A 12,717-nucleotide genomic window follows, 5' to 3' on the forward strand; every position below is an offset into this window, starting at 1 on the left:
GGCAGCGAGGGGAGCCACCCCAGCTGGCTTTCTCCATAACCTGCAAAAGTTAGGTTCCTTTCCCTACAAAATGAAAGCGAATGGACAAATCCCAGAGGCTTCTGCAGCAGAAGCTGTTCACTGCCCACCTCCAGACAGATTCCAGGTCAAAGAAGTTAACATTGCCCAGCTGCAGAAAATCCTAGCGGCATAGGACTAGGAAACCTGCCCACAAGCTGTTTAATATCCCTTCAGGGTTCACATCCTGCAGTGCTGAGGAGATCAGACCCCAAAACTCCTCTCAGCAACCTAGGACAAGATGAGCAGCCTGGCAGAGGATGTGCTTCATCCCTGCTCTCTTGCATGTCCAGGTTTGTGCTCTGAAATCGGCTCTCCCCCTGTTTCCAAAGCAGTTGAGGAAACACAACACATGAGGCTGACTCTGGTCACCAACAGGAAACCAGGTGGAGATGCTGCTGGGAGCTGCTTTTGGGTGGAAAAAGGCAGGTGCTGAGCTCTCAAGCTGAGCAGCAACCCAGGCAGGAAACACTTGAAAACAGGTTGAAAAGGCAGTTATGGGAAGAGTAAACACACAGCTCCAGTGCTCAGCAGGCTACCACTTCCCAAAGGCATTGAGCATCAAGGACCTCAGCGTGAGAGCTGTTGGTGCAGCATAAACAGGCTAAACACTGAGATTATATCTGTATCTGTCTATATAGATATATATTCCCCTTATTTCCTTAATTCCCCTTAACATATTCCCTTAGATATTCCCCTTAAAGAGAGGAAGTTTAGATTGGATATAAGGAGGAAGTTCTTTACTGTGAGTGTGGTGAGGCACTGGAATGGGTTGCCCAGGGAAGTTGTGAATGCTCCATCCCTGGTGGTGTTCAAGGCCAGGCTGGACAGAGCGTTGGGTGCCATGGTTTAGTGTGAGGTGTCCCTGGGCATGGCAGGGGGGTTGGAACTGGATGATCTTAAGGTCCTTTCCAATCCAAACTGTTCTATGATTCTATATATCTCTATCTATCTATGTATCTATATGAAACACCCAAAGCACTTGTAGCCAAGTACCACCAAGGTCAGCTGAAATGAAATCAGAGCCCTCTTACAAGAATCAGCAAGGGCAAAGCTCAGCTCCAGCCATTTTGGGACATCAGGAATTGTCCTACACATCCCCTGCACCTGCAGCAAATTCCTCCAGCACCTCTTACCCCACCACCCAGGATCAGGAGAAACCAGAGGTCTTCCCATGTTTTAAACTAACTACTGCAGTTGCAGGCCATATTCCAGCCCCATCTAACCATGCTTTAACACTTAATAACCCATTTTCCTCCGCTAATCCCCTGCAGCAGCAAGCCCCACCAGCAGGATGTTCATCACCACCAAAACCAGCCTGGGGCACGGCACTGGGCAGAGGGACCATGGCCAAACCCCTCCCCAGCCATGCTGCAAGCACCACCATTAAAGATTTGGGGGGGATCAGCGCCTGCCCCTGCTTGACTCCAGCAGTGAAACAAAAGTAAAAAATGCTTGGGAAAACCAAAATCCAAGCATTTTAATTTCTAAGGAAGAGGTGAGAAAAGGGCACAGAAAACTCAATCAGAGCCCTTCCGAGCGCGCCTCCCGCATCCGAAGCGTACAGACTTGTCTGCTCCCCTTTATCTGGATCTTTGTTTGCAGAAGAAACTCTCTTGGTGGCCATTTCAAAACAAAGGAACCTTTGTCTGTGTTTACTTGGCAGCAGCGGATTAGGATAAAATAACTTGCATTTCAGAAGGGGTGCTTTAGTTCTTGTTAAGACCTTAAGCTGCTGCTGCATCGAATCACCGAGCACAGAGTCCATCTGAGGAACGATTTCTGGCACACGCCGAGAAAGTTGGCTTTTGGAGAGAGCCTCTGAGAAGGGGATTCACATATAAAAGTAAAATTCAGAATGGGATTAACGCCAGGACTCTGACATTACCCACTGCTCCCTTTCAGGCTCCTGCTTTGCATCCATCTTCATTTTGGTTTTGATCGGCTGCTTACACACTTCAGAAGCCAAGTGTGGGGCATTTTCATCAGCTTCCCCTTGGATTGCAATATCCAAGGTTCACTGCTGGGCTGGTCAGGACACGCAGGGAGAAACAGGAACAGCCCTAGCCTAGATGGGACCCTGAACCATGAGCTTCACCACTTGTCCACAAATGGTATTCCTTGGATGTGAATGACTTTTAATCCCTTGCGTGCTGGATTTGAACCCCTGGCTCTTTGCAGCCACCCCAACCCAAACGCAGACATTTAAGGGCATGGGCAGCTCCACTTGCACAGCATCACTGCTGAGCCAGGCAGGACACATGGGAGCAAGGACTAGAGCAAAGAGCCACAAAAGCCAGGATCACCCCCCCCAGGAAGGACCACCGGAGCCAGCACTCGCTAGACACAACGTACCCAACTAAATACACCAGCTGCATGGGCAAGGCAGCCTGCACCCAGGGCACACGGGGAGAGCTTGTCATGAGGAATTCATCAGTTAATGAATAATGCTCAAAAGGGGCCATTAAATCAACACCAGATGAGCTCATGTGGAGAGGAGAGCGGCAGCGGGGACCAGGCAGGACCACCAGTGCACTCCAGAGCATTTCACACTGGGAGATGCTCCAGCCCCCAGCACACGGCAGGCCTGAGGCCACGCACCCAATAACTCCTCCAAAGCCAACAGCCCCGAACGTGTCCATGTTGGTGTGAGCACTGGCCCAGTTCCCACCATTACCTACATCAAGAGCTGATCAGCCAGGCGAAATTAGCCCTCACCTTCAGACCACACTGCACTTACCAGCAGCAATAACCAGCAGCATTTCTTGGCTTTCCTTGGGATCCATAACACATGTTAATTAAATGCCACTTTGTTATCCACACAGACCTATTAAGACATCACAGCACTAATAAGCAGCACATCCAATTCTGCTCCCATCAACCTGCCCTGGCTTCAATGTGCATCCAGCGCTCCTCCACGTGAGCTCAGCACCACTCCACACGGGGGGGACCTCCAAGTCCCTTCCCCAACCTCCTGCTCCCCACAGAGCAGAGCTGGGGTTAGACCTGCCCACAGCCTCATGTGTTTGTCTCCAAGGATGGAGTTTCTCCACCTTACAGCTTCCCGGAGGCTTTGACTCCCTATTTCCCAGTGGGACCAGTGCTCATTGTCCCTATGTACCAGTATGACAAGGAAGGCTGATCCCCAATAGCCTGAACCTGGTGTTAACAGAGCTAGAAAAAAGCCTCTCAGGTTAATCCTGGGGACAAAGAATACAACCTTCCAGAACAGCATCCCTTCTTCCACAGACAGGAGAGAGGATGCTTCGTGTTTCAAAACTGTGTGCAAGACCATGAATGAACCAAATCTTCCCCAACAAGAATTGCAGCAACAGCCAAATTGGCAGCAATTCATCTGGAAGCACTTCCTTGCTTGGCAAATCCATTCAATAAGGGGGAAAAATGGTTTCACATTGAATTTCTGTGCTTCCCAACAAAGCACAACCCTTAGCAGAGCCAAGGGGGCTGGGAGAGGGCTGAGATCTCAGATGCAAGGTGGTTTTCACACCTCACACCCACTTACACCCCTCGATTTAATCGCCAAAGCAGTAATCATGGGGGACTCAGAGGTGTGAGAGCCTGAAAAGGGAGGTTTCTTTGGATCCAGCTCCAGGACTGTGCCCAGTAAACAAGAGACACGTAAGGATGGGAACCAGTGGAGTAAAATGTGGGTTAAACTGAAGACAAGAATAAGGACGGGAAAAGTTATTCCACTCCAAAGCATCCAGAAAGGGGATAAAGAAGCTGAATAATCATCTTGGTGCCACAACTTTAGAGTCCTCTGGGGTGAGACCAGGGGGCCTGTGCCATCCCTCAGCTCAGGCTGCTTCTCACCCTGAGAAGGAAGAAATCCCTTATAGCCAGGCTTCACCCACCAGCCATGCCAGGAGCTGTGGCTGGCATGGGGACAGGGACATTAACACAGCACCTTGCAGGGCAGGTACCCCGACCATGGTAAAACACCAGTCCTGAGGTCAGCCAGGCAAGCACCAGTCCCTTGGAGAAGGGGCTTAATGGAGCTGGTGATGGGGACAGTTAGGGGAGCACAGGGGGAGCAAAGCCAGCTGCCGTGTGCTCCATCCATGGGGGAGAAAACAAAGCCAACTGCACATCCATCTCTCTGGAAGTCATAGAATCATAGAATAGTTTGGGTTGGAAAGGACCTTAAGATCACCAAGTTCCAATCTCCCTACCATGGGCAGGGACACCTTACACTAAACTGTGTCACCCAAGGCCTCGTCCAACCTGGCCTTGAACACTGCCAGGGATGGAGCATTCACAACTTCCCTGGGCAACCCATTCCAGTGCCTCACCACCCTCACAGGAAAGAATTTCCTCCTTAGACCCAAGCTAAACTTCCCCTGTTTAAGTTTTAACCCATTACCCCTTGTCCTATCACTACAGTGTAAGTCAGTAAAGTCAACTAAGCGGCTTACAAGCACCATTCCACTTCTGGAAGCCAGCACGTTAGTCCTCTTCTTCTGCAGGAAAGCAACTAGCACTTCCAGCATTACAAGGAAATTGCCCCCAAATCCCATTGCAGGTGAGCTGGGGAGCTCAAATCCATCCACACCTTTGGTGTGGAGGAGGAGACCATGCTGTGCTGAGCAAGCTAGAAAGCACACTTGCTAAAAATCAGAGTATTTATCGTCTACATTTTAGTACCTCCATGAAACTACAAATGTTTTTTATTTTCCCATCCCTAAGGGACAATTTCCACTCCCTGCAGACCAAAACTGCCCCAAAACACTGCCCAAAACTGCCCCAAAGCCCTCCAAGCACCCAAGCCGCATCCTCAGCACATCAGCCCTGGTGCAGCCCATGCAACCCCCACCACCTCCAGCTGAAGGTCTAATGTCATCAGCCCCAGTCACTGCTGTGTCCCCATCCCTCTGCTGCAAAGCCAGGGTCAGCATCCACATTCCAACACACGCACATCCCACTGTGAACACCTCTGGATGTGAACACAGCCAGGCTTTAGCCACACGGCTGTGAAGTGCCCGCACCATGGAAAGAAGGACCAACGGCATCCCAAGCTGTCCTGACATCCCTGAAAGGGGTAAGGAGGGAGCCTTGGGAACGGAGGCAACCGAGCACCATCTTCCCTGCATCCCTGGTGCCTGTCGGAGCTGGACCACACACGTGGGGCACAGAGCATCCTGTGGGGTAGGACGGGCATCTGGGCTCACCTTCGGTCCGGATGGTGAAGGGCGAGTCCCCCAGGCGCTTGGCTGAGAACTGCCCTCCCAGCGACGTCATTAGGAAGCACAGGGTGAAAAATCCAATGCCCAGCACAAATATCCTGTGGGAGGGAAAGCAGAGCTGTAGAGAGGTGTGACAAGGAACTGGTGCTGCCCCATCCTTCACTTCCCTGCGGTAACCCCTCTGCACAGCAGCAGGAGCTGCTGTTTGGGGTGTCTGGAAGAGGCAGCCAGGACAATCCCTGCTTCAATCCCTGTGCCTGAGCCCATCCAGCCTGGGCAAGGAGCACCTCACCCCAACGTGCCCTGCCAGAGCACACCAGTGCCTCGCCCCAATGACAGCCTGACCCACACATGCTTCAGGGAAAGATGCCCCGGGATGCTTCTGCCCAAAGGCCAGCACTGAGCAGGGGGTTTTGCCTGAGAACACCCTCCAAAATCCCTGCAGCCTGCTCCTATGGCAGGCCTTGAGAGGGAGCAGAGGGCTTGCACCTTAGCTGGGAAAGCTGAGTCAGACCTCGACATGCCCTTACGATGCTCTATAGACCCAGCCCAATAACACACACCACAGGAACCCCTACAATAAACAATACCCATCTTCCTCCTGGGAAAGTCCAGGGAAAAGAAGACCTTGTACCTTGCCTTCCTCCAAAAGGAGCTAAAAAAGAACCCCAAACTACGTTTTTGTTAAGAAGAAAAGTCTTTTGTTCCTGCTGTAACTAGGCCACTGGTACTTGCCATTGTGTGCGGCATCGCCTGCATGGCACACGCAGCCTGTGCACAGCATGATGAGAAGGGACCAGTGCAGTGGCACACACAGTGACCTGGGACCATCCCATCACTGCTTTGCTGGCAGGAAAGTGGTACCCTGGGGACACACCAGCCAGGACGCTGACCTGCACATCATCCCCAGCCGAGCTCACAGTCACCCCCAGCTACAAGAGAGGCAGGAGCTCTCAGCACTGCTCCTGTTCAGGCCAAATTCAGGCTGGTAACTTTATTTGGGGGTGAAAAGGCTGAAGGCAGGAGCTCTGCGCATGAGGAGAGTTATTGTGCACAAAGGAGGGAAGGACACTTGGCCTCTTTCCACCTCTTAGAGATGCTGCTGCTGCTTCTAAGTCTCCACAGAGGTGCAGCATCCTTCAGCAGGCACATGGGCAGTGCTGCTGCCAGGCACCGTGTACAACAGCTCCCAGAGCCACGGCTGTACCAGGAATCTCAGCAGCCAAACCCAAGGAAAGACTCAAGAAGGAGAAAGAGAAGGAGATGAATCTATGTGGGATAAAGGAGCTGAGCAAGCCCTTAGGGCTCCGAGCCAAAGGGAAGCAAGCCACTGAGGACAGGAATCAGTAACGCTCCTTTACAAGCTCACAGCATTATCCACAGGGCTCTGGAGCTGCTCACAGAAACACAGCACAGCCACCCAACACCAAGAGAGGGCTTTTCCAGAGAAAGGAACACCACAACCCTCCATCTAATCATTATTGTGCAGTTAAAAGGCAGAGGATTAGGAGCCAGCCATTAAGTCTGGGCTACAGTGTGCCAGCGTTGCAATTATCTATTGCTGGAAAGGGCTGGCAGACAAAGTAACTTGCTTTAAAGCACTTGTTAGCTACGGGAGATGCTGTACGGGAGAGCAGTACAGCATCAAGCAGCTCAAGGACTGGGCTTCCCTAAGGAGACCTACTGGAGGAGCTCCCAGGGTAGGTCCCTACTGTCTCAGCATGGTATAGAGAGGCTTGCCTGGACATGGAGCCTTCACAAGCTCCCTACCTCCATCCCATCAGCTCCAACACTGCTCTCACACAGCAACACACACCAGACCCAGGGCAGCTTTGCTCCCAGCATCAGGCAGCTCAAGAGCAAAGGGTTTCCCCTGCCTGCTCCCAGGAGGATCATCCCTGCCCGCCACAGACAGACATGGAACCCCCATCCACACCCCAGGGCAGCCCTGCCCCATCCCCAGCTGGATGCCAGCAGATCAGGGTCCCCTGGCTATGGGTGCTGGACCAGCAGCACCCTGCAGCTCCCCACCCCCTTCTCACCTCCCACTTAATCAAGAGGAAAAGCGATACCTTGTGCTCATCAGCATCAACCTGCTCTGCCAGCAGCACCCCCAACACCAGCACAAACCCTTCTGGAGAGCTACAACCAGGGAGAGGGGGTGTTCAAGTGCATCAGTAGAACTGCCCACCATCCCTGCAGAGGTACCTGGGGAGTGAAGCAGCTCAAGTCCCTTTATTTCTGAGCGAGCCTGCCCTGGGAGGTGGAAATCAGCTCTAAAGAGCATCATGCACCCAGCTCATCCAGCCATTCCCTCCCCAAGTGCTGATGAGCCCAGAGTGGCAGCGTTTGCACACAGAGATAAGTCCAGACCTCCGCCCCTCTCTCAAAGCAGACCTCAAGAAGGGTTTCCAGAGGGCTGTGGTCCAGCAAAGAGGTGACTGAAGAGGCAGCAAAGCATCCCTGATGCTGCAAAGCAATGTGGTGGCCTATAAATGGCTTGGAGAGGGGATGATCTGCGGACATTAGTCTGTTCCCATTATCACACCCTGTGCTCAGCCACACAGCACAGCGTTGGATCTGGAAGGGACTGTTGGGGATTGCAGCACCCAGCTTGGCCTTGGAGGGCTGAATCTATCCTTAGAGCAGGAGGGGGGGACACTGTCCTTGTTGCACCTCCTCGTCAGGAGAGGACAACTGCACAGTGAAGGGGGCCCAAGCTGGAGAGGAGGTCACAGCCCAGCCATGCCCCACAAGCAAAGGTCCTCCCTAGGAGCACCTCATGGCACAAAACCCACCCAAAGGCGCCTTCCTGCTGCCAGCTGCCCCTTCCCCAAGGGGCACTTTAACAAAGCATCACCTGATGAAATAATCAGATCTGATGATGCTCTTCATTCTTACCCCTCCTATTGACAACATCTTCATCACTGTGCAAGACCTGTCATCTTCATAATTATACCTTGGCAAGGACTGATGGTTAAACAGCAAGGAGAGGGAAAAGGAGGAAGAAAAGGATGAAGGAAAGAAAGAGACACAGAGGTGATCTGTGCTGGAGTGTCTCATTAGTAGACACAATCATTTTCATTTTGACTGGATTACAAAGAGAGCAGGAAAGACACAGGATGCTTTTTCCCTGAAAAAAAAATAGAAAAGAGGGATCAGAGCCTAACTGGGATTGATGTGCTTAGGAGAAGAACAGATCCATCCCAGCAGCAGTGCTCCAGGAGCAGGGAGGATGCAGGGATGGGCTCTCAGCATGAGGACCCGATCTCTTCTATTTGGTGCTCATCTTCTCCGGGTGAATAAAAATGCTTGGCCCAGCTTTAGCTGAGCAGAAACTCCTCATGCAGAAAGCAAATAGCACGAAGGAGGTAAAAGACACCAGGCCCCAGATCTTCCAAACCACCCATCAAAAGCACTAGGTCCTCTGCCCCCCAAATCCAGCCCAACCCACTGAAGAGCACGGAGCTCCAATGACCAAGTAGCATCTCCTCTGCTTGCTGGCTCTGCCTGCCATCCCTCATCACGTTCACTTCATCACCCAGACACGGCTCTGGTGCCAAGTCCCTCTCCACATCCTCCCCAAACTGACACGTTCACAGCTCCGGGCCTGGCTTGGTGCTGGAAGAAGGAAGTCAAGTTGTTCAATTTGCTAGTGGAAATGGGAAGCGATGCCCCAGTCACTGCAGATCTGGGCCCATGGAACTGAAGGTGTGATGAGGACAGGAGGGTCTGAGTGATGAAGGGGAGGCAATAGGTGAAGCAGGGCCAGAAGTACCCAGTGGGATGGGGCTGTGACACTGGGGCTGCAGCACCCAGCAGGGACCCACACAAGGGGACTATTACACAGGTGCATGGGGAAACCAAGGGCTACAGAGACACCTAACAGCTTTTATTAGACAAGTTTTCAACACCCAGCTCTCTTTAAGCCCCAAACCTGAGCCGTGGTTTCTCACAGCAGCAGCAGCAGCCAGGCTAATAAAAGATGCTCCCTCTCCCACAAACCTTGTTTTGCTCAGATTCCGACACCACCACAGCACTGCCAAAGTGATGCTCAGCCATAGGAATCATTCTCCACAGAGGGGACCAGGGTGAATTCTCTTACTGGCCACTGTTCTAGACACACAGAAAGCCTGGCTTTGGTTTCCTGCTGCAAACTTGCCTGAACTCCCCATGTTCTGCAAACCCAAGAGCTGGGTCCTTGCCTGAACCCAGCCCTGTCACAACTGAAACCCCCTTTGCTGCGGAGGTGAAGTCAGAGCCATCCTTGGGCATCTCCACAAATGGTTTCTACATTGATTTCTTCTCTCTCCCCTTCAGTTTGCTGCAGGCGCTTTCACAGCTCAGGACTTTGCTCTGCTTTGTAAGCATGTCTGGAGGATGCTTAATGAAATGTTTTGGTGCAAAGGGTCAGGTTTCCTGATGGCTGTTTGCTGATGGCACCGCTGCCGGGAGCCTCTACCAGGCCGGGGACCACGGCTTCCCTAGGCTTTGCCCAGCCACCAACAAGCAGTGGATTTACAGGACCCATCCTGCTTGCCAGCATCTTCTCGCACTCCTGTAGGTCAGCCCTGATTCACATCAGCTGAGAATGTGCCGTGCTGATTTCAGAGGAGCAGCACTGATTTGCACCAGGTTACAATTGGGCAGTGCCTATGGGCTGGGAACAAGGTGACACAGGACTGTGATGTGGAGGGGTCACGCTCAGCATCACACCAGCATGGAGGAGGTGTAGGGCTGGACACTGCGGGACAGCTAGGAAAGAGCCTTGGGAATTTCTGTTCTCACACATGGGAAGCCTGACTTGTTAACAGCAGGGTAACCCCACTGGTTCCACTGGCACCCATGCGGGTCTGCAATGGTTTGGGAGCAAAAGCCACCTTGGGGCATGCAGATAGGATGATGTAGGTGCTTCGCTACGACACCAGGGACCCTCCAGCCTGGTGCCCTCCTGCTATCACAAACCCTTCATCTGCACACATCCTCATCCCCAACGGGACTTTGAGATCACCGTGCAACTCACTGCCGGTGCTCCCCCATCCCGATGCCAGGTCACTGCTCAAGAGGGGCTTCCCTTGCCCCAGGGGTGATGCGCAGGGCAGGGGGAAGAGGGATGCTCCAGCCAGTCACTTCCTCACCAGACCTTAAATCCACTCAAGAAAGCAAACAGCCAAGCACAGAGCGTACCCCTGGGGTGCACGAGTCCTTCCCACCTCTCTCACAGTCATTCCCCACGCTCGGAGCAAGCCCGAGCTGTGGAGACCCTCCTGCTCCTGCTCCACCACCGCTTTCTGACACCCCCTTGGCCAAGTTCCCCCGCCCCAGGGCACCGCTTCGGGGTCCAGCAGCAGGAACCCCTCCAGGCAAGCAGTGCAGAGCCAGGCAGCTCCCAGGGAGAGGGAGACGTCTCCAAGTGTGAGCACGAGCAAACAGCACAACCACAGCCCCAGTGCTGTGCCCAGCTCCGGCCAGGAATGGGCTAAGCGAAAAGGCACCAGGCAGATCCCTCCGGTGATCCCATTTGATCCCCAGCCTCCCAGCACAGCGGGAAGTGCTGGCAACCACTGGCCTGGGCTCACCCTGTGCTTTGCCCCCCCCCCCCCCCCCCCAGCACTATCCTCTTCTGTGGGATTTTGGTCCCTCTTCCTATAGAAAATCCAAGCCATCACGAGCATCCCCCGTGTGTTTCAAGCTTGGCAGCAATCAAAGCGAGTCCCCGGTGCGATGAGGAAGCTGGAGAGAAAGGGCTGGAGAGAAGAAGCAAATGCATGGAGGCAAAAAAGGGGGGAAAGGCAATAGGTGGGCACGGGCGTGCTGGAGCCGGAGGGTCTCACGCTTGGACAGCAACCCCAGCTCGGGGTGGGTTTCAAAGCCCCCGTCAGCACTAGCAGATTTAAACCAGAGGAACCGATTCCCCCCTTCCCTAAGTACCAACGGCTCTCAGAAAGGCACACAAACAGCAGTGCCAAACAGCCCTGTAATTAACCCCCCCCCCCAATATACCGTGCGAGGAGCGAACCGGGGCCGCCAGGCAGCGAGTGCTGCAGGACCTGGAGGCAAACTTACCTGGACCCTGACATCCTCCTGTGGACTCAACCCCACCGCCCCAAGCTAAACGTGCTCCGACGACCGCATCCCAGCCCGCGGCGGCAGGGCGGGGTGGGGGGGGAAGGCAAGAAAACAACTTTACCTGAAGGGTCTCAAGGTGACGAGGCATCTCCTGACCATTATCTTCCCATCCGCGTTGACTGTGATCATCCTTCCAAGTTGAGGGAGGAGGGGGCGAACACCCGCACCCCCCCCCCCCCCTCAGGTACCCCCCAAGCGGGGCTCAGCGGGCGGGGCGCGGAGCAACTCCCCGCCCGCCCTACCGCTACCCGCAGCCGGCCGAGCCCATCGCCGCTCCGTGCGGGCACCGCGCCCTGCCCCGCATCGCTCCGCGGAGCCAGCTCCGCCCCGCACCGCCCCGCGGAGGCTGCGCCGGGCGCGCTGTGCCATCTAGCGGCCCCTGGTACCGCGGGGCTCCCCCCCCCCCCGATCTGGGGGGCGGGTGACACCCCTGGAGTGGTGGCTTCGTTGGGAAAAGGTGATGTGGGGACGGGGGGGGGGGTGCTGTTTGCTCTGGGGGGGGCTACAAGGAGCAGGGCAAGGGGCAAAGGGGGCCTGGAGTCTGGCTCTGACAGCAGCCGCCTGCAGCTTCGCTTCCCCATCGCCCTGTGTTGTGGTCAGGGGTGTCACAGTCACAGCCCGTGTGGTTTCTCAGGGTCCCCAGGCACCCCTGGGTGCTGTGGGAAGGGCCAGGGAGGTGTCCTTGGGAAGACAAAAGGGCCATAAGAGCTGAGGCAGGGGAAGCTGAGCTCAGCAGAGGTGTTCCTGGCTCAGGAACGGTGACAGGCACAAAAACCCTCCAAAAGCTTGGGACTTAAAGGAGCCGAATGTGTACAGAGCCCAGAGGCCACCTGATTCGAGCCCTTGACCCAAGGGCATCCATCAGCACGGGCACACCCCCCCGGTGGTGAGGGAGGGGGCACATCCCCCCCTGGGGTGAGCACATCACAGAGAGCTGGCACCATAAAGCATGGGGTGACAATGGGGCAAAGCTGCTCCTTTGCCTCCCTTCTCCATGGTCTTTCATTGAATCCCAGTCCCATTTGGGTTGGAAGGGACCTTAAAGCTCCTCCAGTCCCAACCCCTGCCACGGGCAGGGACACCTTCCACTAGAGCAGCTTGCTCCAAGCCCCTGTGTCCAACCTGGCCTTGAACACTGCCAGGGATGGGGCAGCCACAGCTTCTCTGGGCACCCTGTGCCAGCGCCTCAGCACCCTCCCAGGGAAGAGCTTCTGCCTAAGAGCTCATCTCCATCTCCCCTCTGGCAGGTTAAAACCTCCCTATCACCAAGGAGCCAACCACCCCTTTTACAGACTAATGGGCTCCTTCGCTCATGCAGAATCCTGGT

At 54.5% G+C, this 12,717-nt stretch overlaps 1 protein-coding gene across 1 annotated transcript in view; it reads right to left on the reverse strand.

Annotated features, from left to right (window-relative positions):
- The window catches only part of MGAT5B (alpha-1,6-mannosylglycoprotein 6-beta-N-acetylglucosaminyltransferase B), a 64,731-nt gene extending 53,169 nt beyond the window's left edge, over positions 1 to 11,562 (reverse strand). The window contains exons 1-2 of the mRNA XM_061455600.1: positions 11,452 to 11,562; positions 5,247 to 5,359 (exon numbers count right to left, since the gene is read on the reverse strand). Coding sequence (XP_061311584.1) covers positions 5,247 to 5,359; positions 11,452 to 11,519 — 181 coding nt within the window. The 5' untranslated portion in view covers positions 11,520 to 11,562. The remainder of the gene's footprint in view (positions 1 to 5,246; positions 5,360 to 11,451) is intronic.
- Positions 11,563 to 12,717: the final 1,155 nt, after the last annotated feature.

The sequence above is a fragment of the Pezoporus flaviventris genome, unplaced genomic scaffold (assembly GCF_033815535.1).
Source record: "Pezoporus flaviventris isolate CSIRO_AGI_PZ_B2104156 unplaced genomic scaffold, CSIRO_AGI_Pfla_v1 ptg000020l, whole genome shotgun sequence".
Taxonomy (NCBI): Eukaryota; Metazoa; Chordata; class Aves; order Psittaciformes; family Psittacidae; genus Pezoporus; species Pezoporus flaviventris.